Raw genomic sequence first — 26475 nt, 5'->3', positions numbered from 1 at the left:
TTAATTAATATGAAATCCACCAATATTAGCAGGTCATAAACAAGAATACTTTTCATTCTTAACTTACTCTTGTCTGTGTATGGAGGCCAGGCACTCTTTAGCAAGTACCTTTGGACAGTTACGTGCCAAGTAGAATGATTTGCCCTGTTGTAAATTTGGCATGTGTTAAGTGAAGAGTGCCAAAAATGTTCAGATAGTCATATTTGTAAACTATTTTGAAAATAAAGGTTTGGATATTCATTGAATGAACCATTCTTTGTTAAATGCTAAAAAGATGTTTTCATTATTCTGTCTTGATTTTTAGCAATAGGTGTTTCCATTGATGTTTTTAAAGTTTATGTCAAAAATGAAAGGAAAAAAGTATAATGACAATAAGAAAGAATAAAGCACTGTATTAATATTTAAGATAGTATAATCCTTTAGCTATCTTTAATCCTTTTAGTTCTGAAAATATTAATATTTTAGTAGGAAAACAATAACTTAAGATGTAGAGTTATTTTTTGCGTCAGATGTAGAATTATGTCTTCTTTTCACATCTCAATTTATTTTTATGCTAGATGAGAACTTTAAAAAATATAACAGGTGTACTGTTATTTTTGAGGACTTCTAAATAAGTCTCAAGAAAAGCCCTGGGGCAGAGATGAATAATAAAGGATAACAGCACTGTAGAGAATATATCATAAGCTACTATTGGATGATATTCTACTGTCACCCTTTTTATAATCCACACAGAAGACTTTAATGCTTTTCAAACTAACCTGGATTTATGGTCATTTCTAAGAAGAAAAAAAATGTTACATGTTTTTCTCAGTGTACAAAGTAATTGAATGGCACTATTATAAACAGGAAAGAGAACCCCTAGTTGATGGTGCAGAGAAAACTGCTGGCTGGAGGAAAAGGATGCAGTGTTAGTATTTGGGAGTGTGAAGATTGTGTTTTTGTTAGAGTTGAGCTTCTGCAGGAAACAATTTAAAAACTGTATCCTATAGTGCTAGAAATTATGGTGCCATAAATTTTCTAATATTTGTGTGTCCCTAAGAGGCAGTATTGTTAAATTCTCTCTCTAAAGATAAATACCTTTTTTTCCCCCCTTAATAGAACTCTTTGGAGAACTCTTTGGTATTTTGGAAGTAACATATGCTAATTCAGTTTATCCAAGTGCCGAACCCAACTTTAATATTTATGCTCTACTCCATCTAATTCCAAACTATAAAATTTATGAGGCAAATAATGAAAAAGCTGCCTTCAAGAATCATATGAATAATTCTCTAAGACATTGCAGCAGCTTTAGTTGGCTCCCTGGAAAATGCACTGAGTGGAGACAGTGGATCAGGTTCTGGCCCCAACTCTTCCATGTACATAAGCTCCAGATGGGCAGGGATCTTTCTGCTTTGATCTCCACTGCCTTACCAATGCTAAAATGGAATCCCTGACCTCAGCCAAGTGGTTTGACATCTCAGTGCCTTATCTGAGGGTTAGCTTAGGGACTGGACTGAAATCCATGGTTTTCAAAGTATTCCATTCCGCATGAATGCCACTTGTAAGTTAAAAAGTAAAAAACGAAAACAAAAACAAAAAAAATGCACTTAATTATTAAAACGTTAATAAACACAACTGCAACTCAAATGCATCATTTGTTGTCTTTAAACATACTGGAGACCATCCGTGCTTGCTAACTTGTTCTACCCGATGTGCAATACTTGGAACAAAGCTCCACCTGCTAGAAAGTGACTTCCATGAAACTTGCCTGATTTAGTGCTTGCTGCATCCCTATTGACTAGTACCAGAATTACTGTATTTGGTAAACAAATAAATGAATGATTCTCTGTAGGTTTAAACCTTTTTTTTTCTTTTTTTTTTTTTTTTGAGATGGAGTCTTGCTCTTGTTGCCCAAACTGGAGTGCAATGGTGTGATCTCAGCTGACTGCAACCTCTGCCTCCTGGGTTCAAGTGATTCTCCTGTCTCAGCCTACCGAGTAGCTGGGATTATAGGTGCCTGCCACCACGCCCGGCTAATTTTTGTATTTTTTAGTAGAGACGGGGTTTCACCATGTTGGCCAGGCTGGTCTTGAACACCTGACCTCAGGTGATTCACCCGCCTTGGCTTCCCAAACTGCTGGGATTACAGGCGTGAGCCACCATACCTCGCTTAAACCTTTTTAAAATGTATGATTGAGAGAACTTGTAGCTCTGTCCTAGTTCTTTTTTATTTCCGTTAATTTGACTTTGTATGGTCCACTTCTATAAAGTTGTGTCAGGGAATCCAGTCCGATATCATCAGTGTACCCTGGACTAGGCTTCGCATTTCTACCCAGTTCATGCTCTCATTGTGTAATAAGCATGCATATGGAAAGTAACTTTGTGTGTGTGTGTGTGTGTGTAGCCCTTCAAATAAAGTTTCACCTGCTAGACAGGCTTGGGCAGGTTCCCTTCTGGGAGGATGGGAGCTCCTTGGTTGAGAGAACTAGTAAGTGAGTAAATATTTGGACTCATGCCCACCCCCACCTTTGAGCTTCCTGAAGGTCCATTATTATGGTTTTTAAGCAATTGCTCCAAAACAGAATTCTCTCACTGGTTACCAGTCTAGGCCTTTCTTTTCTTTTTATTTATTTATTTTTTCTGAAGATTTTATTTTCCCCTTTTCCTTGATTAAAAATCCTCTGAAGAGAGGCAAACACTTAAACACCCTTTTACTGTAGTAACTTTTCTTCTGACTTCCCATTGGACTAATAGTCACCAACACTCCTGTCAGTTTTATGTCTTTCATAAACTAACTTGCTCTCTGGCATTGCCACTCCACTCCTTGCTGATTTTCATCTCCTGGTTCTCCTCGCCTCAGTTAGCAAGGCTAGTGTTGTGTGTGCTGTCCATAGCTCCTTTCCTCTAGGTGGAAAGTAAATCTCATATAAAATCATCTTTCTCCTCTACTACGTAAAGCTCAACATACAGTTAGGCATCTTCCAATGAAAAAGCACTTTTCTGGAGGAAGGAACATTGGAGGTGAGGAGACTTATTAATATTACTTTGTCTTCAGTGGAGGTGAAAATCTCGAATGCATAGGCATTTTCTAAAAGGTTACATAGGATGATGTTAAAGGGTTTAAATTATTATCTCCATGGAGTGGGGCTGGGATATAAGGTCAGGAGTGAAAGATTGGGTAGAGCACTACCCTTCTGTACTGTGTTGGGGTTTTTTTGTTTGTTTGTTTGATTGATTTTGTTTTGTTTTTGCCATCAGTGTAAAAGACTCGTTAAAATAATATAGAGACTGGCCGAGCATGGTGGCTCATGCCTGTAATCCCATCACTTTGGGTGGCCGAGGTGGGCAGATCACTTGAGGCCAGGAGTTCCAGACCAACCTGGCCAACATGACGAAACCCCATCTCTACTAAAAAAAAATACAAAAATTAATTACTTGGGAGACTGAGGCACGAGAATCCAAGGGAGGCGGAGTTTGCAGTGAGCCGAGATTGTGCCGCTGCACTCCAGCCTGGGCGACAGAGTAAGACTCTGTCTCAAAAAGTATTAATAATAATACAGAGACCATCTTGCTTTTTTCTAAGCTTAAAATTATAATTTTATTAACAAATTTCAAGGACATTTCCCTCTCTGTTAGAGTTTCGGCTTTTCCTAAAGTGATGCAGTGGAACGCATGACTTTTAAAATAAAGATTCTAGAGGATATCACTGAATCAACTTATATAACTCCAAGTCCAAATGCAAATCATTTTTTAAATTGTACTTTAGCATAATATAAGAAAAGATGGTAGAACTGAATTTTAATTTTTTTCTGTATGTAACCCTCCCCACCCAAAAAAAAAAAAAAAACCGGAGGATATGTATTTATTTATGAGATGGAGTCTTGGCTCTGTCATCCAGGCTGTGGTACAGTGGCACGATCTTGGCTCACTGTAACCTCTGCCTCCAGGGTTCAAGTGATTCTCGTGCCTCAGCCTCCCAAGTAGCTGGGATTACAGGTGTGCACCACCATGCCTGGCTAATTTTTTTTTTTTTTTCAGTAGATACACGGTTTCACCATGTTGCCCAGGCTTGTCTCAAATTCCTGACCTCAGGTGAACCACCAGTCTCAGCCTCCCAAAGTGCTGGGATTGCAGGCATGAACCACTGTGCCCAGCCTATATATACTATGTTTAAATGTGAACAGTGGTCGTTACTGAAAGTTAGGCTGATAGATTTTTTTCTAATTTTTCCTTAAATATTCTATAATATACATGATAAGCTAACCTTATAATCAGTCATTTTTAAAGGTTACCTCTCACTTTCAATTAAAGATGCTGTTATTTCTCAGCTTAATCACCTACTTTTTTGCTTCTTTTCAGTGTTTTGTTATAAAAACCTGGTTAGACACACCAGATAGCTTCAGAGTGGCCGCCTACTTTTTTCAATGGATTAGACTCCGAATGATCTCTGGCAATTTTCTAAAATTAAATCTTCTATCAAACAAGGAAATTTCTCATCATTGAGGATAATCAAAAGAATGCTCTATAGACTCTAGAGGAAATTCTAAAACAGGTTCATAAATCTATTAATTAAAAGGGGTTTTGATTAATGGAAGCATTATTAGTTTGTAGTTTTTCTTTATTGAAGGAAGAAATTACTTTGATGGGTAAATGCTGGAAAATGTTTTTTTAAATTACTTGAAGATACTATATAACATTTTGTGTTTATGTGTATTGCTTTGATAAATGTATTTAAAATACTCTAGAAAAAATAATTTTTTGAATAGTTTCTTAGAGTTTTGTTTTTAACTGACATGTAGTAATTGTTTATATATGGGGTACAGTGTGGTGTTTCCATACACATATACATTGTGTAATAATTAAATTAGGGTGATTAGCATATTCATTACATCAAGCACATCATTTCTTTGTGGTAAGAACAATCAAAATGCTTTCTTCTAGCTCTTTTGTAGCATATGATACATTATTGTTGACTATAATAACTCTATTGTGCAATGGAACACTAGAGCTTTTTCTTCCTAACTGTAACTCTGTACCTGTTCACCAATCTTTCCCCATCCCCACCTCACTCCTATTCTCCTCTGTCTCCAGGAAACTACTATTCTACTCTCTACTTCTGTGATACCAACTTTAGATTCTACGTGAGTGAGATCATATGATATTTGTCCCCCAAAGTGCTGGGATTATAGATCTGAGCCACCACGCCCAGCCCTAAAATACATATGGCTTCCTGTGTTTGCCGTTGCTCCAGGGTTCTATGTATACATAATCAATTTTATTTCTTAATCATTTGAGAGTAGGTTGCATACACTTTCTGCCTTTATCCCTTATTTCTTCAGTATTTATTCTGTAAAAGTAAGATACTTTTCTTACAGAACCACAGGGCAAAAAAAAATTCAGTAAATTTTAACATAGATACCATTATTTTATCTCTATACTCACTTCTTAGGTTGTCGCAATAGTGTCATATATTTGTATGTATATATATGTGTGTGTGTATATATATATATATGAACGACTATATATATACATAAGTATTTTTCCCCAGTACATCATTCAGTCCAGGAATGTGTATTGCATTCAGCAATGCCCCTTTAACTCTCCTGGAACAGTTCTTAAGCCTTTGTTTTGGAAAGATGTTGCCATTTATGAAGAATACAAACCAGTTGTTTTGGAGAATGTTCCTAGATATACATCTGTTTCCTCATGATTAGCTCTTCAGGTCATGTGTTTTTGTCTAGAGTACCACATGAGCAATATGTCCTTCTGAGTGTAAAACATCTGAAGTTGTAGTGATTGTATGTTGTCCTGTGGTTAAGGTATTGTCTTGTTTCTCCAATGTGTAGTTATGTATATTTTTTAAATTTTATGTGAAGATGCTTGAAGGCTATGTAAGTATCCTGTTGATCATCAAGCACTCCCCAGCACACACACACACACACACACACCTACCCACCCATATAGGTTTAGCATACATTGATTACTCTTGCATGAATCAATTTTTTATTTAATTGTTGCAAAGTGGTGATTTTCTAATTCAATGTTTCATTCTCTGTTTATTAGTTGACATTCTACTGAAAGAAAATCTTTCACCTCCTTCCCTTTCCTTGTGTACTGAAAAATTTGTTTTCTTTAAAATGAACCAAAAAGTTATGAGCATGGACCTGTGGGTTTGTATTTTGTTGAATGTGTTATTAGCTATTGTCCTTAGTTATTTGGGTCCTCAAATTGCCCCGGGCTAGGCCAGTGGAATTGTCCTCAAGAAGGCTCTTGTTTTGTTTTAGCTTGATTTTTTTTAAGGCACTTGTGAATTTTCGACACAAGACATCCCAGGATCATAGTGAATCTCTCCTGCTCCAACCTTGGAATCAGCCATTTATCCAAGGAACCTTGGTTTCTCTCAGTAGGGAGTGATATTTAGATCCTGTGGCACATATCTTTTTATGCAAAAATGTTATTACTGCTTGTGACTCCTTGAGAATTGGTTTGAATGTCAAAAGAGTTTAAAACCTTTTCACTTAAGTACATACATTTTTCTAATTATAAAAAGGATATGTATTTATATTACAGAAAATACAGACAAGCATAGGTAAGAAGAATAAAAGGTGCCTTGAACCCACTACTCATGTTGACCACCACTGGATGTGAGTGTGTTTTACATAGCCAAGATCACATCATGTATATAGAATATTGCATTTTGCTGTATCTACATAGCATGTCATTGTTTTCTCAAAGTCATAGAAATTAGACAATTTCATTTTTAAGTCACACATTGTATATTAAAATTTCTCTTTTCCTTCTTGATTTTGTTTCCATTGATGCAATACCCTAAAGTAGAAAAAGTCTGCTGGTATTGAGCTTCTTTCTCTGCTCTCTTTAAAGCCCGTATTCTTGCCTGTCCTCTGCCCTCCCACTGAATTGCATAAGATGTAAAATTACCAATTTCAGAAATAAATTGTTAGTATCAGAGACTGGGAAACATGTATTTTGTACATTCTAACTGTACTTTTGGTTTGAGATATGACTATCTATTCAGTGATAAACTTTTTTTTTTCTAAAATGTGACACCAGTGTTTGGCAAATACGAGTGAGTAGTTCAATGAAATACATGCTTAGTTGCCACAGGTATGTTTAGACCTGGGTGCAGAATTTTCAGCCCTTGAGAGCAGGGACCGTCTCTGGCTTTGCTCACCATTGTTTTCTCTCTACAGTAGGGTTTCTCAAACTCAACACTTCCTCTCTACAGTAGGGTTTCTCAACCTCAACACTTCATTGAAATTTCAGACCTAAGGGTCTTAACTTACTGAGAGCAGAGGTTTTAGGGCATTTTGTGAAAGTACCCTGAAACATTATATTTGAGGGATGGGTTTTCCAAAAGCCAAAGTATGCTACGATGTGGGTAGTGTAGATGTGTTTGTGTCTTTCTGAGTGTTGAAAGACATAAGAATGCCATCAGCAAAATTAGACCATCTGGAAGATTGAATGAGCTGGCCAGCTGTTGGGGGAAGGGCAGGGCCTGGGAGATAACTCATCTGGGCCCAGAGGAAGGAATGCACATGCCTTAAGGGGCCTCTTAGAAAAGTAGAATTGCATTAACTAGAGACCAGGAAGTGACTCCTAGAGCGAAAGGATTTTAGGAATTAATTTATACTTCTTAAAAGTTTTTGAAAAAAGCTTCATTGAGATAAAGTAAGTGACATTGTGTAGTTGCCTTAAATTGTTTCTGCATGGATATTTAAAATGTAATTTTTGTAATATTTTTATTTTTATTTAAAAGGAAATTTTAAAAACAAGCATTTACAACTTAGGTCTACTAATTAGTTTAGGTGTACAGTAGTTTTGGAAGTATAATAAAATGAAAACTATCATGGTGCCTTTATGTTTTATTAAAGGAGACTTACATTAACATATTTAACTTGAAGTGCTCTCTCACAGGATACAAGTTATTTGGGCTTTAATAACTCTTCATAAGGTAGATAGTTGGTGTAAGTAAAGAGCCCACCATTAAAGTTCATCACTGGAAAATATATACATTTTTGAGGAGACTATACTTTTTTAAATTTTTTTTTTTTAAGAGACCAAGCTTCGCCATGTTGCCTGGGCTGGTCTCCAACTCTTGAGCTCAAGCAATCCTCCTGCCTCAGCCTCCCAAATTGCTGGAATTCTTCGCCTGACCCTCTTTAATGCTTTTTTTAAAAGTTATTTTTGTTCTTTTATATTATTCAGGATAAGAATGAAAGGAATAGGGATATGATAACTATATATATATATATATTTTTTTTTTTTTTTTTTTTTCCTGAGATGGAGTCTTGCTTTGTTGCCCAGGCTGGAGTGCAGTGGTGCGATCTCGGCTCACTACAACCTCCACCTCCTGGGTTCAAGTGATTCTCCTGCCTCAGCCTCCCAAGTAGTGCGCTACTATGTCCGGCTAATTTTTGTATTTTTAGTAGAGACAGGGTTTCACTATGTTGGACAGGTTGGTCTTGATCTCCTGACCTCGTGATCTACCCTCCTCGGCTTCCCAAAGCCTGCTGGGATTACAGGCATGAGCCACTGCTCCTGGCCGACAGCAATATTTTTATATTAGAAAAAAGACCATTTGACTTTATTTTTCCCTTAGAGCTGGACTATCAGCTATTTTTGAATTTTAATTTTTTTAAATTATTATAAATACTACAACTTTCATAGTATTTGTTGGTAATTAAGCTTTTTGTACTGGCTGAGTGATTTTGAGTAGGCAGAGCCTGTTACAAAATCATGATAAGGATATTAAACAAGCTAATGTTATTTCAGGCAACAAATTGTTAGTGTTATTATAGGCATATAGTTAGTTTATTGCTTAGAGTATCAATAATTTAAACTTTTAAAACCAACTTAATTATTTTTTGTTTCTTTAGAGAGAATGATAATACAACGTTATCAATCCAAAAGATTCCTGGATTCCTTTATTTTCTGTAAAGGATTTTATATTGCTTTTTCTTTTAAGTTTAGCATTAATGGAAAGGAAAATGGTGTATAGATATGGGTAATTTTTAAAGTTTATTTTAATAGTAGATAATTTTACTCATTTAAAATATAGAATAAAAGGTAATTCTTGAAACTTGTTATTAATACAAAGTACTTCATGAGAACACTGCAGTGAAGTGTCTCAGTTTTACTGAGTTTTGTGTGTTGTTATTATATCTTTATGAAACATTTTATACTTTGGGAATGATATTGTTACTCTATAATTTTTAGACTCCAAAGTCTTTTTTTTCCATCTTGGGCAACATGGGGAAACCCCTTCTCTACCAAACTATATAAAAAATTAGCTGGGCCTGCTGGCATGCCTGTAGTCCCAGCTACTTGGGAGGGTCTCTTGAGCCCAGGTGGTTAGGGCTGCAGTAAGCAGAGATCACACCCCTGCCTTTTAGCCTGGGTGACAGAGCGAGACTCCATATTAAAAAAAAAAAAAAAAAAAAATGTCTTTTTTCCCTCAAGTCTTAAATAATATTGACTGCACACAGAATATTACTTTGAAATGCGGTAATGTTTCTTTTTTCCTCACTATGGCTACCTGGCTTTGAAATATTGCAGAATACTCTTAGAGCTACTTTATTTGAAAAATATTAATTAAAAATTTCTATTCTTTAGATTTATTTTTACCTTTGTATCAAATTTAAGTGTTTTGGGACATAAGAATTGCATGGCCCCACAGAAGTAACCATTAGCCACACTGTTTAAATTTAGTTAATGGAAATAAAATAAAATTAAACATTATTTCTCTAGTCACTAGCCACATTTCAAGGGATCAGTAGTGGCTACCGTATTAGATAGTGCTGATATAGAACATTTCCATCATCACAGATACTTCTATTGGATACACTGCTCTAGAATAGGAGTTCGCAAAGGGCCTCCTGGGGGTCCAGTCTAGTCCATGACTTGTGTTAATATGAAGTTTTATTGGAATACGGCCATGACCATTTGTTTGCACATTGTCCATGGCTGCTTTCACACTAACAGCAGAATTGAGTGGTTGGAACAGAAACCTTATATCCCACAGAGAGAGTAAAATATTTTCCTTGTATTTCTTTACAAAACATGTTGTGTTCCCTGCTTTAGAGTATATATGCTCATAAAGTTAAAGTTGTTTGAATAACATATGCATAGCACATGTTAGTAATATAGCATGTTACATAAGGCAGGTTATCATAGTTCAAAGATGAGTCAGACGAGAACAGTCAAAAATAGAATCTAAGACCAAAGTGCTGGATAATTAGACAGGAGCAGTCATTCCCTTGTAGGGACAACTAGAAGGTAAGTCTTCTGGTAGATCAGTTCCTTTCCAAAATGGAGAGGAGTAAAGAAGAGTCCCAGGTAAGACTGATCAGTTTACATCGAAGGTGCTAATCCACTGAAGGTGGGGTGGGCAACTGGAAAGATTAGTGCACAGTTGCCATGAGAGGCACCTGTGCCAGTGTGGCTCATTGTCACACCTGGGCCCAGAGTTAAGGGACCGAATTTGAAAAAGATGCTAGGACAGTTAGAAGATTAACAGAGTGAGGTAGGTAACAGAAATAGATGTAATAGGTTAGACCTAAAAACCTCTCAATTTACACTTAAAATAGGAATTTTTGCAAAAGTGTTTAATTCATTAATATAGTATAAAGTTTCTAAATATTTGATTGATTGGATCATTTTAGTATTCTTATAACCTTCTTTTACTCTTTATATGGAGTATCCAAGAAATTTAGTCTCTTAGATGACATGTGAAATACTTAAGTCCATTTTGTTTACCATTTTACATACAATTTTAGTATTATTTTAAACCATGGAACTGTTCCATTTTGGTGGAATATGTGCGTATTTTGTGTGTGGCTTATAGTTTTTAAAACAGAAGCCAAATTGTCTTGATGCATAGGTTGTAGCCCACAGGGATTTCTCTCTGAGGATACTGTTAAACTTTTATTTTTTTAAACTTATATATTTTTAGTTATTAGATTTGAAACTACATTGTAGGGCAGTGTGCCAACAGCCTTTGACATTGGCCTAATAGAACTGTCATTGTTACTGTTTCTTTGTTATTTTCCTAGGTTGAAGCTAACAATTTCTTATTCAAAGTGTCCTTGCTTCTCTCAGGCCAGGGTTTTTATAAGGGCTCAGTGAGTACCTTATAAAGGCTGACCCTTACTGGAGCAGATTATAGTGTAGCATAAAGAGCTAAATTTAGAGGGAAGCGGGGCCTCTGCTCCAAATAGTAACAGCTAAAGGATAGACACTCTTGGAGAGCAGAATATCTTCATTTAGTCTGTCACCACCAGTGGGTGAGTTTTTGTTTGTTTGTTCTAATTTTGGGTGTTATATCAAAGTCTTTGCATACATTTTTATGTTTGCATGTTATTATCTGTTTGTGCACATGGAATATATCGAGGGTATGAAAAGTAAGCCCACATAGCTGGGTTATAAAGAAACAAACTTTTATGCTTAGAAAGGAAGTAAGTATAAAAGCTAAAGATTTTGAAAATGGAGTAATTCTTTCTTATGCTGTGTTTGGTGGTACTTCTTCATTAACAGAAATAATAGAAACAAGGTGCAAAGAGTTAATTAGGGAATTCCATGAGTTTGTATTCTAAACCCCAAAACAAAACTTTTAGGAGGGACTCACACTTTAGAATTTTTGAAATTACAAATTAGAAACCACTTTTAGCCTGAACAGTGGTGTGTGCCTGTAATCCCAGTTACTCAAGAGGCTGAGATGAGAGAATTGCTTGAGTCCAGGAGTTTGAAGTCACCCTAGTCAACATAGTAACACCCTCATCTCTAAGGAAGTAGAGAGAGAGAAAAAAAGGAAGGAAGGAGAGAGAAAGAAAAAGGAAGGACGGAAAGAAAGAAGAAAAACATCTTTGGCAGAGAAATCTGCTGGAGAGATTTCTGTCTAATTGAGCTACATTCTTTTTGCATCTTGGTACAAGACCCAACACCCAAATTCTTTGACACATATTTTTCTTTGCTAGCACAAATACGTTTTATATAATGTTTGTGTTTGGAAGATATGGAGACAATAATATGTATATCATCATCACTTTTGCAACGTTAAATGTTGGCTGATCCAGAGTGAATCTGTTTATAATGTCAGCAGGAAAGTTTCTGAATGAAACTTTTGCAGTGAATATAAATGATGCATTAGAAGCTCTGTTTTCAACATCCATCAAATGAAATGGGAATTCATTGATTAAGTTTATAGAATTTGTAATGATTTCAATATGTTGCTGTTGCCCCATACACATAAGCAATCACTTTATTCTTGCACTGGTCTGTATTTCTACTGTTTGAACTATTACACTGTGTTGCAAATGTTTGAATTTTATCCCTCCCAATGCGTTTCTCGAGGGCATGGATTCTGGCTTAATAACCTTTGTATCTTGAAGCGTGATGTATTAAGCTCATTTTATTTTATAGGGTTGATAAAAATTATTTCTCAAACCATGTAATTACTTTTTGTGTTTTTATGTGACTTTTAATTAGTTTCCCTTCTAAAATAATGATTAACTTGAAGTTTTCAATAATAAACAGATTTTTTATTATGTGAAGCTACAAGTTTCTCTTTTATGCAGTAAGAAGGAAAATTTGGTACATAAATAATTTTTTCATGTTCTTAAGGATTTAAACAAAAACTTTCAGGAGTAATTAAATTACTTGAATAATGTAAATTTTTTATTGTTTGATGGCATAAGTAATTGAAATCTAGACATTTTCAAATGAATGCTAAAATCTTTGGAAGGTAATTAAATAATTTGCTTGAATAATGCATGTTATATTGAATGTTTGGCCTTCATAATTGAAGCAATCTAGACATATTTTCAGTTTATAATATTTATGTCAACAAGCATATTCTCAATTTTTAAGAAGTCTTGTGGAGCAGACCTTACATTTTTTCAAAGATAGTATTACATTTTTTAAATTGTGTATTAAATCCAGTAAAATAGTATGAAGTACTCAAATCCCTGTTCATTAAGGTAAACCAAAAAATAAAAAAATTATTAATAGTTTCTTTATCCTTCTTAAATTGTGGTTGCATAGAAAACCATATATTCTATACACCCTCCTTGTAACCAAGTACTTTACATTCTTTTATTCAGCTTGCTTTTTTCCACTATCCTTATCCCTTGAGCATCTTACATATCAGTCCAGCAAATTATTTGAAAAGTATTTATTATATGTTTATACTTTGGTCAATGTAAAAGGTGCAGAATGGAGGAGCTAAAGGAGCTCTACAGAATAAAAACCTACAAGGTTCCTGTCCTAGTGGAGGTTACACTCATGGAGGGTATAGACCCTAGACAAAGAGATAATAATAAAATGGCAGGCACTGCTAAAGAAAAATAAAGCTAGGTAAGGAGAGCTAGTGACAATGGGCCACTTTGGTGGAGATGGTCAGAGAAGACCTCCCTTTTCAGGGATGCATTTGAATGATGGCCAGGAGATAGCCATGTGGACAGATGGGGAAGATCTTTCCTGAAAGAGAGGCAGGAACAGAGCCTCAGAAGCCAGACCTTATCTGGCCTATTGGAAGAACAACAAAGAGATCAATGTGACTGGAACTCAATAGCAGTGAGACAAGATGTGTATTGAATATACATATATAGTCAGAAAGGTAGCCAGGATCAGAAATGTAGTACAGTTAGATCTAATTCATGCTTTCATAAGCTTCATGCTGTTCCACTTGGTGGCTACATTATAGCTTATTTGAGGACACTTCATGTTCCATTTTTATGTATACAACAATGCTGCAACTGAAAACAATGGTGCAACTAAATCCTTTTACATATACAAGTATATTTGCATTCTTGTGTGAGCATAACTGTAGGATAAATTCCTGATAAGGTATTGCTGGACCAAGGTTATGCCCCTGTAAATATTTATAGACACTCACTGAAATTTTCCTCCAAGTATTTCATGGAGTTTAACCTTTACATCAAAGTTGGTGTCTGTGGTGGTTTTTCCTATGTCCTTTGCCAACACTGAGTATTGGTAAACTTTAAAATTTTGACTAGTCCAAGTTAAAATTAGATCTCATTTTTAAAAGTGTATTTATGCTGGGCGCCGTGGCTCACGCCTGTATTCCCAGCAGTCCGGGAGGCCGAGGCAGGTGGATCACGAGGTCAGGAGTTCAAGACCTGGCCACCATGGTGAAACCCCGTCTCTACTAAAAATACAAAAATTAGACAGGTGTGGTGGCTCACGCTTGTAGTCCCAGCTACTCAGGAGGCTGAGGCAGAAGAATCATTTGAACCCAGGACGTGGAGGTTGCAGTGAGCTGAGATCACACCACTGCTGCACTCCCACGTGGGCGATAGCGAGACTCCGTCTCAATTTTAAAAATAAAAGGCATATTCAGTAATGAGAGAGGTTAAACATATGTTCAACCAAATTTATTGCCCATATTTTTCCCATATTGACTGCTTATTTGAAATACATAATCTTTATTTTCTTTGTTTTCAGAAATTTTATGAATAAGCATCAGAAGCCAGTGCTAACAGGCCAGCGGTTCAAAACTCGGAAAAGGGGTAGGTTGTGTGTATGTGTGTTTAAAGTTGTAACCAAAATGTAAGATTGGAGAAGAAGCTGAATAATCCCTGTTTCCCCCAACCTCACTGATTCTACTCATTTGAGCTCTGAGTGTAGAATCTGACATGCTTTAGTGAAACCATAGAACTTCCAGTTACTTGTTGGACAAGTTATTTAATTTGTCTACTCTACTTGTTTTCATCTACAGAATGGGATAGATATCTCTGTTCAGGTTGTCTTACTTTCATGTGAGGTTATGAAGGCAATTGATGAATTTCACTGGTTTTGACGTTAGCATTGTATTTGGTTTTTGCTTTCTTTGTCATTTTATGAAAACGTTGATGGCAAAGATGATAAAATGAAAAGTAAATTAGGAAGTGAGATATTGAAGAGTTTCTTAAATTTTCAGAAATGAGGAAGTCAAAATAAATCTACTCCCCTAAATTCCCCTTAAAAACCATATTTTCAAGTGTCTTTCCTTGTGGTAAGGGTAGTTATAGACCCATATTGATGATGACTGGTGAAATTTCTATTTGTGTGAGTGACTTTTTTCTGTTATAATGTTCATCTTAGCATTCTTTTTGTGTAAATAATATTTTATACATTTTTTTAGAGACAGGGTCTTGACTGTCACCCAGGTTGGAGTGCAGTGGTGTGATGATAGCTCACTGCAGCCTCAAACACCTGGGCTCAAGTGGTCCTTACACCTCAGCCTCCCAAGTAGCTGGGACTATAGGTGCACACCACCACACCCGGCTAATTAAAAAAAAAAAAATTCGTAGAGACATGGTCTTGAACTCCTGGCCTCAAGCAGTCCTCCTCTCTTGGCCTCCCAAAGTGCTGAGATTGTGGATGTGAGCCACTGCACCTGGCCTGTATAAAGACATTTATGTGTGTATGTATGTATGTACTTATTTATTTAGAGACGGAGTCTCACTCTGTCATCAGGCTGGAGTGCAGTGGCACCATCTCAGCTCACTGCAACCTCCGCCTCCTGGGTTCAAGCAGTTCTCCTGCCTCAGCCTCCCAAGTAGCTGGGGTTACAGGTGCCTGCCATCATGCACAGCTAATTTTTGTATTTTTATTATATTTATTTTATTTTGTATTTTATTTTTATTTTGTATTTTATTTTTTTTGGAGATAGGGTCTTGCTCTTACACCCAGGCTGGAATATAGTGGTGGCATCACAGCTACTACAGACTTGACCTCCTGGGCTCAAGTGCTCCTCCCACCTCAGCCACCCAAGAAACCACTTTTTTGTGGAGACAAGGTCTTGCTATGTTGTTGAAGCTGGGCTCAAGCAGTGTTCCTGTCTCAGCTTCCCAGTGTGATGGGATTATAGGCATGAGCCACCACACCAAGCCAAGAATATTTTAAATATGATTTCATATTTAGTCAGTGTTGCATAATTATATAGAGGTCCTCTTGGATATAAGAATAGCTGAACTGGGGCCAGGCTCAGTGGCTCATACCTGTAATCCCATGCTTTGGGAGGCCGAGGCAGGCGGATCACCTGAGTTTGGGAGTTTGAGACCAGCCTGACCAACATGGTGAAACCCAGTCTCTACTAAAAGTACAAAATTAGCCGGGCATGGTGGCACATGCCTGTAATCCCAGCTACTCTGGAGACTGAGGCAGGAGAATCGCTTGAACCCGGGAGGCAGAAGTTGCAGTGAGCCGACATCGCGCCATTGAACTCCAGCCTGGGCAACAAGCAAAACTCCATCTCAAAAAAAAAAAAAAAAAAATGCTGAACTGAAACTCAATAGGGAAACTTTTTCAAAGAGGAAACATGATGTGAATGATTAAGTTAAATAAAGTTGAAGGGAATTACTGAAAAATATTTAAGGTAGTATGTATAAAGATAAAAGATGTTGGAGCAGAATCCCATGTAATGATCTTGGAGGACTAAATTATTTCATTGATAACTGACTTTGTATGCCTTTGGCAGTCACTGCTAAGCAGCCTGTGTTGTCTTGCAATGCTATGTCCATTTAAGTAACAAGTCTAGTCATGTAGACAGAAAAGAAATTGCAATATAATAGATCACTTGGATCAGAAGAGTTTGTAAGAGTCACTAGGAAGCAGTAAGACTGAATTTAACTGTGTGCTGTCTGCTGGGAAGCTTCATGTTCAAAGTAAAATATAAAAATAAAAATTAAAAAATTAAGTAACCAAAAAATACTTTGTACAGTTTTTCTGTTTTGCACTCTCCCTTTTCTATTTTTTTCATTTCTGGCCTATCCCCATAAGAAGAGTAAGTACAAGTCTAACCTGAGCCACTTCTCTATTTAGTCCTCATCTTAGTCTTTCAAATTGTGCCTCACTGCATTGCCCCTTGCCATCTGGAAGCGGATATCAAACACAAAGTGCTAACCAGAATTCATTGTCTCATTGTTTAAAGCAGTCTTGGAAAAAAGGATATGGATGATTTTAAAAGGATTTATCAGTAATAAACAATATGGTTCAGAAACCTGTGATAATAGCTAATAAATGCCCAGCTATGAGGCACAGAAACGTTTGCTATTGCCTGCCCCTGGGGGATCGTGTTAATCTCAGAGCTGGATCTCCAGCTCAAGCATCTTTATTAGTGTGACGCTAATCCACTGGAACTGAGCTCAAGAGAGGGCCTCAGAATGTGTTGCACAACAGCAGACATGAGTCAGTGAGTAAACTGGCCCTTACAGTTTGTCTTCAGTTTAGAACCGGAAAGTTTCCTCTCCTTCAGAACCGGTTTGCCTCTGAATCGCTTGGTGGTCAAGATTGTGCTGTTGGAGTACTCAGGGAGAGCCACTGAGAAATACATATTATTTGCCAGTTGATCTGGATTTATATAACTCATATCTCTTGGGGATTTAAGCAACACTTGAGCCATTTCGTGCCACACTCCTGATGGGGGAATAAAAATGGAGTCAACCTCATTTTCTGCTCCTCTTAGCAGTGAAATGCCTCCTGATGATTTCTCATCCTTAACTTTTCTTTGCTATTATGAAGGGGCTGACATCAAATAAGTGGTTAGCAATTTTGTAGAGCTGGGGAAAATTACTACTGAGGATATTTCAAGGTCCTTGTGATAGGCTGTTTTCTGAAGATATGTCTTCACTTTGAAACATTTCCTAGCAAAGTGAATGCTCCTGCATGCCAAGTTAGTATGACAATGTATTTCTTATTGCATTGACATTACCGCTTAGCGTTAAAATACAAACGTCATGGCAGGACACATTATGTAATGGAACTCTAATCAGATTCTCTTTTCCTTTATGAAATACATCTCGCTTATGATATATTCTCCAAAGTAATTATGTTTTTTACTGTGGCTTGTGGAAATCTGAAAGGATGAAAATTTCTCCCGTGAGCAATTGGATTATGCTTCGCTAAATGAAACATTTAATAATCGAACTGGTCTTTCTGCACATTTGTAGAAAAATTGGATTACAATTAGTGAAAACAAGAGAGAGAAAAAAAGGTCAAACTGCAGGCATTCAGCATGACCATGTGCTCAGGTTTCTCCCTGAGACTTTAGCTCTCTAATAATGTTTTTTGTTGTTGCTGGAGACAGAGTCTCACTCTGTCATCTAGGCTGGATTTCAGTGGCACAATCTCAGCTCACTGCAGCCTCTGCCTCCCAGATTCAAGCGATTCTTGTGCCTCAGCCTCCCAAGTAGCTGGGATTACAGGCGTGCACCACCACAGCCAGCTAATTTTTGTAATTTTTAGTAGACATGAAGTTTCATCATGTTGCTCAGGCTCGTCTCAAAACTACTGGCCTCAAGTGATCCATCCACCTTGGCCTCCCAAAGTGCTGGAATTACAGGCTGGGCATGTTGAGCCACCGTGCCCAGCCATATAATATTGGTTTTAAATCACTTTTAGCTTTATAATAAGTGGTGTTAATAACTAAATGAGTAAACCTTTAAATCTTGAAATATATGTGCAAATATGAGTATATATATACATAAAATTAGAAAATACATTTGATTTTACAGGAAAAAAGAAAATATGTGATTTTAAAATTCATTGCTACATCTCAGTGATATTCAGAAAGGGATGTAGGTTCTGCTGTTATATTACTTCACTAATGTGTTTTTAACCAGTTACTGTAGTTCCCACAATAAGCAAGTTAGATAACGTATAGGCATATTTGAGTGTCAGAATTAGGCCCATTTCTTCTCTGTGTCAGTACAAGGGCTATTATGACTAACTCTTGAGTATCACAATTATGATTCACCAGCACAGTTTAAATTGGAGACCCCTAATTATATCCTTCTCACTTTAAGGGAGACTTGAACTGCCAAATGGAAATCCAAGGAAGCAATGGCCTATTTTCATTCAAATTTTGTTAGTATTTCTGCTAGACTGCCCTCTAATAAAATACAAACTACATTTACTGTACTTTCAGATGAAAAAGACTCTTTAGGTCCAATGTTGTCTTGTTTCTCAAGTTTCCATTAGTGTTCTTTCCATTTTCTTATATGGCAATTTTCTAGTCCTTTTGATGGGCAGTTTGTTTTAGCAGCTGGGAGCTTTTTTCAGCCTGCAAAACAATTATTAGTCCTATCGGTCCATCATAAGTTTTTAAGATTCCCAAGCTGTAAGTAATCATTTTGACCTGCCACCCTTATTGCTCACTGTTGAAACATCCTTGGCTGTAGTATGCTATCTTCCTTTTTCTCTTTGCTGGTAATTCTTTTGGAATGGGAGAATGAAGATCTTTTTACAAACAAGTTTTCAAGTTGTGTCTTAAATTGAAAACAAAGTCCTCTGCCTGGATTCTTGGCATAGTCTGGGTTTTTCCTCATTTATCCATTTACATTTCCCAGTACCTCCATTTGTGATTTTCAAATCATCAAAATCTGTTCTACCACCTGAATCAACATCCAACCATGTTGTAGGGCCTTTATGGGAATGACCTTATTCGATTTTGGAAACTAGTCACAAGACTTAATATAACAGCATGTGGTTGTTTTACTTCTACCATTCTCATATTATAGGAAAGAAAATATCTTTCTTCAACAGGGAAAAATTGCCTGTTGGCTAGACCCTGAGTGGGAGGTGAAGTTTTCTGTGCTTGTCAGTGGGTTCCTTTTGTGCAGAAACACAGTTATCCCCTCCTCCTGCTCCACCTAATGTATTCCTCTAGAATTCCTATCCGTTTTCCTCCCCCTCTACACAACAAGACCCTAATTATATTTTTTCTGCAGTCACCATTTGCATGTTCTTGACTGCATAATGTTTTGCTTACAGCATCAAAAGGACTTTTTATCTCTTGTTCATGATGAATATTGTCCCAGTTAATTTATGTGTGTCTTTATGGTATCTCACACTGCGTGACTCTGACTGGTACTGGGAATGCCATTCTTCTCTTGTTCTCATGCTGATGTGACTAGCGTTAACCACTTACAACCCAGCCCTTCTGTTAGACCACTTACAAGCAGTACAAACTAGGCAGTTGCTGTATGGTTTTAAAATGTAGCTTTTAATTGTGTCAAAGTTATGCATGCACATAATATGGCTAGTTCTTGATTTTTCTGTTGGAGATATTAAATATACCTTTTCTACTGTGGAAAATGATGATTCAGCTCTCTTTCATTGCTCACTTCTCCCCACCTCCATACTTCCTGTCCTTCTGTATTCTTGCATTGTATCATAGTTTCAGCTACACCAGTGTTTAGGGTTTATATTTTTGTGACTTTGTACATGCTATTCACAGCTGAACTGACATGACTGCATTTTTAAAAAATAACATTATTTTGTTATCTCTTGGTTTAATAAATGTAATTATCTCTTGAGTGGGGCGGGGCTTAGTTTTCTGTGGCTTAAAATTAGACAACCCTAACCTTTCCCTTTGTTGTATAAATCTCTTAACACAAAACACTTAAGGAAAAGCTTTAAATGTCCTTTCACCATTATCCACAAGAGAACTATTACCTGTCTTGGTTTTCCCCTCTTGCCTGGGGTCTCAGGACTTACTCTTCAGTTATTATCTATTTTTGAGGCCTTGGGTGTTTCAGTATATGTATGTTCATATTGCTCTTACCCTTGATTAGTAGTTTGGCTGGGCCAGGCACAGTGGCTCATGCCTGGAACCCCAATAGTTTGGGAGACCAAGGCCGGTGGATCTTTTGAGGCCAAGAGTTTGAGACCAGCCTGTGCAACATGGCAAGATCCTGTCTGTACTGAAGATACAAATCTAGTACCTGTAGTCCCAGTTACTTGGGAAACTGAAGCAGGAAAATCACATGAACCCAGGAGGTGGAGGTTACGGTGAGCCAAGATTGCGCCACTGCCCTCCATCCTGGGTGACAGAGTGAGACCCTGTCTCAAAAAAAAAAAAAAAAGTTTTTCTTTTGGCTGAACACTGACAAGAACTCTAGGCTGGAAATACTTTTCCCTAAGAATTCTGAGGAAATGTCTTCTGTGTCTTGTATTTCTGTCGAGCAATTGAGTTGCTTGATACTTTTTACATATCACTTTTTTTTTTTTTTTTTTTTGCCCCTGAAACTTCAGATAATTGCTTTGTTCCCAGTATTCTGAAATCTCACAGTTATCAGTGTACCTTGTGTGAATCCACTTTCAGTCTTTGTGCCAGGTTCCCAGATAACCATGTACTTGGAAACAATCTTTCATTTCTATGAGGTTTATTGAGATTTTTCAAAAAATTTCCTTTCCTTTGTTTTCTCATTCTGTCTGTTAGATGTATTTTTTTTTTTTTTTGATATTTGACAGGTCTGCCCTTTTTCTATTCTTTTTGCTACTATTTTCTAGGTCTTTGACCTTTTTTCTAGTTTCTGAAAGATAATCTTAGCTTTCTCTTAATGCTGCCATTGAGTTGTTTACTTTTTCTATCATATTTTTGATTTCTAAGAACTCTTTATTTATGAAATATTTTTGTAATATTCTCTTCCTTCCCTCCCACTTCTGTTGGAGATCTTTCACCTCTAGAGATATCTATGATGCGATTTTTTCTTTTGAAGTTTTGGGTTCATCCTTTGCTCCTCTCTCCTCACATCCAGAGTTATTCTCCATGGGTGTGGGGAAAAAAGGTGATGTCCTTTGAGTTGAACTACAGACACTTTACCTTTAATCCACTCATTTTATTTCCACCAAATCTGACATGTAGTTTGTGATCTTCACTTCTTATCAACAGTGTATGATCCCTGCTTTGTTCAAGACCTGGCTCCAAGTCGACCTTCCACAAAGTTTTGCTAGAGTCTAGACCAAAACTCCTTCCAAACCCAAACTTCCGGTCACCACATCAAACTACTTCTCTAGGTTCATGTGTCCATTTCACTGTGACAGCTCATTTATGCTTTTCATGTGTGCCTTTGTGATTGCTCTGTATTTGTCTTATCCACTTTGCTAAGGAAAAAAAGCTATATCATATCTCTATCCCTGTCAGTCCTCTGAAGCCCCACAAAATCAAAACCATTTTTATAATGATACCAATATATTATTCACATCTTTCACACAATTCTCTCATAATTTTGCAGAGGAGTTTTCTAGTGTTTAAAGATGTATGATCATGATTTGCAAGAGTATAAAACAATACTATCCTTCTCACAAATTTTGTTAAATAAATACATAAGATGTTTTGTTTTAATTTCTTAAAATAAGTATCCATAGATTGAACCTCCATAAACAAAAACTCCCTTTGGAATGCTTGGGAATTAGGATTCCAAAGAGTTTTTTGGATCAGGATACAAATGTACATTTTAAGTGTCAAGAGGTCAGGAGACCAAAAAGTTTAGCACATGTGTCCTGAAGCTGTAGATATACATATATGGCTCATTGCATCTATTAAATATTTAAATACTCTGCAATAAATTCTTTTTTATTTATTTTTATTTTTTTCAGACGACGTTTCACTCTTGTCCCCCAGGCTGGGGTGCAATGGCATGATCTCTGCTCACCTCAACCTCCACCTCCCGGGTTCAAGTGATTACCTCAGCCTCCCAAGTAACTGGGATTACAGGCACCCACCACCATGCCCAGCTAATTTTTTATATTTTTAATAGAGACGGGATTTCATTGTTTTGGCAAAGCTGGTCACCTCAGGTGATCCACTCGCCTTTGCCTCCCAAAGTGCTGGGATTACAGGCATGAACTAGTGCACTCGGCCTGCAGTAACTTATTTTAAAAGATACATCCCTTCTTATTCCCCTCCGCCATCTTTATTTGTTTGGTTATATTTGTATATTCTCCTACATTCTTTGGCGATGATCTGTGGGTATTTTTTCCTTTCTTAGATAAAATAGAATTTAAGTTTTGATTGTTATACTCTCAGTATTTATTTATTTATTTGACTGTTACTTTGAATTGTTTTATTTTAGATGAAAAAGAGAAATTCGAACCCACAGTCTTCAGGGATACACTTGTCCAGGGGCTTAATGAGGCTGGTGATGACCTTGAAGCTGTAGCCAAATTTCTGGACTCTACAGGCTCAAGATTAGATTATCGTCGCTATGCAGACACACTCTTCGATATCCTGGTGGCTGGCAGTATGCTTGGTAAACCATGCATTATTGCTTCTTGTAGTATATTTATATATTTTTAATTCTATTGAAGTATTTCCTTATAAGATCGCGTCTTTATAAGTTTATGTTTATTAGAGTTGATAGAAATACAATGATTTATGATTTGGAATGGTATTGATGTGGATGTGAAGTGATTATTGCTTAATAGAGGCATAGGACGGAGGACTTTAGTTAATGTTACAATGAAGTTGCCGCTTTGCTTTTCCTAAAAGCCACCTTTCTCATGTGTCCATAATCTTTCAGTGTTTTTGGAGGGGCCATAAAAGGGGTAATTTCTGCAAAAGACTGTAACTTGGTGTATAAATTTCCAAGGTTTAATTAATGCCATTTCATCCGTAAATAAAACTTATAAGAAATATAGTTTAAACCTGGTTTTTGAAAAATCATTTAAATTGTAAGTATAAGTAGAAAAATTAAAGATAGAAGATTAGAAATTGTTAAAGATAGGTAAAAACAAAATAAAAGCTATACCTTTTAGAACAGAGGCATCAGGAAAGAAGGCTTCAGAATACTAGTTAAGTTTATTAAGTAGATGATTCTAATATTTATTAAGTATAATAACCACCCATTTTTCCTCTCATAGTCATTCTTAGATCTGAGTTCTTATAGTTAGTTCCTGTGGTAGCTGTAAATCACTAGAAATGGTCGAATTTCCTAGGCCAGGAATTTTTAGTTTGCAAATGTGTGCAAGTGTTTCAGTTGTTAAAAAGACTTGAGAGTGGAGGGAAGGTATGTGTCTACTCTGCTATGCAAAGAACATGCAACATCATGAAAGATTGCCTTGCCCAAAGTGCCATCGTTGTCTTTCCTTGAGAAAACACTGCTTAAGCCAGCCTACCTTGGCTTTGAAAAAGAATGTGCATACATTCCTCCATCTTGAGGTGGAACTGCCCATAAATTCCTTTTTCTCTGAGCTCTTATTTCAAGCAATCTGTTTGGTACATGGCCCAATTGACTACTAGGCCTTCCGTCATTCTGCATTGCTAGTTTTCACCACATAATGAATTAGTTTTGTTGTTCTTATTGTTATGAAGAGCTTACATTATGACTGTAGATAATTCAAGTATAACAGCTATCTATATTGAACTCAAATCCTATTACCCAAGAATAATCATTGTTAACATTTTGGTTATTTCCCTTCTAGAAATCTCTTTAGCAGCTGGGCGTGGTGGCTCACGCCTGTAATACCAACACTTTGGGAGGCTGAGGTGGGTGGATCACCTGAGGTCAGGAGTTCGAGACTAGCTTGGCCAACATGGTGAAACCCTGTCTCTATAAAAAAAATACAAAAATTAACAGAACGTGATGGCGGCTGCCTATAACAATCCCAGCTACTAGAGAGGCTGAGGCAAGAGAATCACTTGAACCCTGGAGGCAGAGGTTGCAGTGAGCTGAGATTGAGCCACTGCACTCCAACCTGGGTGACAGAGCGAGACCCTGTCTCAAAAAAAAAAAAGGAACCATCTTTACCTCATAAACTTTTGAGAATGGGTGATATTATGCAAATACGATATTATGCATGCTGATTTGTATTTATTCAGCAATATGTTGCTGCCTTGCACACCCATGAGTGTTATACTGGATGATTCTAAAAAGAATTAAAGCCGAATGGATGTTAAAGAATATTTAGAGGCCGGGAGTGGTGGCTCACGCCTGTAATTCCAGCACTTTGGGAGGCCGAGGTGGGCAGATCACTTGAGGTCTGGAGTTCAAGACTAGCCTGACCAATGTGGAGAAACCCTATCTCTACTAAAAATACAAAATTAGCTGGACATAGTGGTGGGTGCCTATAATCCCAGCTACTCAGGAGGCTGAGGCAGGAGAATTCCTTGAACCTGGGAGTCGGAGGTTGCAGTGAGCCTAGATCATGCCATTGCATTCCAACCTAGGCGACAAGAGTGAAACTCTCGGGGGGAAAAAAAAGAATATTTAGGCTGTTTGTAGTTGTTGCTATTATAAACAACAGTTATGAGTGTCTGTATGCACCTATCTTTGTGCTTTTACCTGATTACATCTTTATCTACTTAGCAAGGGATTAATGGATTAAATAAAAGATGGAGACATTTTTATCTATATCTATCTCCATTTACCTAGCTGAGAGAGAAAAAGTCTTCAGAAGGAACATTATGTTTAATATTTTATCAAAAATTATGAGCTCCTATTTACATACACCTTTAACAATGTTAGCTACCTAATTTCATCAGTTTTCTAGATCTCTGTAATTAGGTAAGTGATAAGTATTTTCATTTTAAAACTTTGATAGTGGAGTTGAATATTTCCTAACATATTATTGACTTCTAGTATTTCATTAATTATGATATATTTTTATCAGAGTGATTTTCAGCGAGTTTTGGTTCTTGTCAAAGTCACGTGATTGTAGTAGTCGCTTATATGGACCCTTTTCAGACTGAGTGACCTCCAGGCAGCACTGTTGGCCCTTTTGTCATTCTTGAACTCTTATTTTCTTCCCTTACGTGAGACCACTTAGACCTCCTCCTACCTCTCTGGATGCCACTTCTTACATTACTCCTGGCTCCCGTGATTAACCACCTCTCCATATAAAATTATTTGTGTACTTTGTATTGAGTTTTCTTAAAATTTCATTTACCATGATCAGCAGATTTATATCTGCAGCCCAGATTTCTTTTTTTGTTTTTGTTTTTTGTTTTTTTTTTTTGCAGTTACAAGATTTAATAGAGTGAAAACAGAGCTCCCATACAAAGGGAGGGGACCCAAAGAGGGTAGCTGTTGCTAGCTCAAATGCCTGGGTTTATATCCCGATCATTGTCCCTCCTGCTGTGCTCTCAGGCGATAGATGATTGGCTATTTCTTTACCTCCTGTTTTTGCCTAATTAGCATTTTACTGAGCTCTCTACTACCTGATTGGTCGGGTGTGAGCTAAATTGCAAGCCCCATGTTTAAAGGTGGATGCGGTCACCTTCCCAGCTAGGCTTAGGGATTCTTAGTCGGCCTAGGAAATCCAGCTAGTCCTGTCTCTCAGTCCCCACTCTCAACAGGAAAACCCAAGTGCTATTGGGGAGGTTGGCTGACGACCGCTCTAACTACTTCCTGCTGAACTGGGGTATAGTAGATGTTGTGCAGTTGAGATTTCACAGTTGTGATGTTGAAGGCATCGAGGGGTGCCTTCGATGTCATTAACATCGGAACATGAGCTAGCAGGCCAGTCCTGGGGTTCGTGGTAGATCTTAGTCATGGACTGCATCTGGGGCTCCATTTGTATTTAAGAACCATTTGTAGTTTTACAGCTTCGATTCTGGAAGAGACAGAATTAACAAGGAGGTTAAAGATACAGGGATTGAAATGTATGGCCTGCAGTGCAGAGAATTATTTCTTTGGTACACTTCACAGGCCCTGACTATCTGCTTGATAGTTTTGAAAAGGCCTGGTCCAGTAA

General features: G+C 37.1%; 1 protein-coding gene across 2 annotated transcripts in view; it reads left to right on the top strand.

Annotated features, from left to right (window-relative positions):
- Nucleotides 1-26475, top strand: part of BZW2 (basic leucine zipper and W2 domains 2) — a 58832-nt gene that overhangs the window by 4857 nt on the left and 27500 nt on the right. For both annotated transcript variants that reach the window (XM_011961740.1, XM_011961741.1), the window contains exons 2-3: nucleotides 14461-14525; nucleotides 22857-23033. In XM_011961740.1, the coding sequence (XP_011817130.1) occupies nucleotides 14461-14525; nucleotides 22857-23033 (242 nt within the window). The remainder of the gene's footprint in view (nucleotides 1-14460; nucleotides 14526-22856; nucleotides 23034-26475) is intronic.

Source organism: Colobus angolensis, unplaced genomic scaffold, assembly GCF_000951035.1.
Source record: "Colobus angolensis palliatus isolate OR3802 unplaced genomic scaffold, Cang.pa_1.0 Scaffold568, whole genome shotgun sequence".
NCBI classification, from domain to species: domain Eukaryota; kingdom Metazoa; phylum Chordata; class Mammalia; order Primates; family Cercopithecidae; genus Colobus; species Colobus angolensis.
Note: the sequence above shows the minus strand (reverse complement) of the source record. Positions and strands in the feature narration are given on the sequence as shown.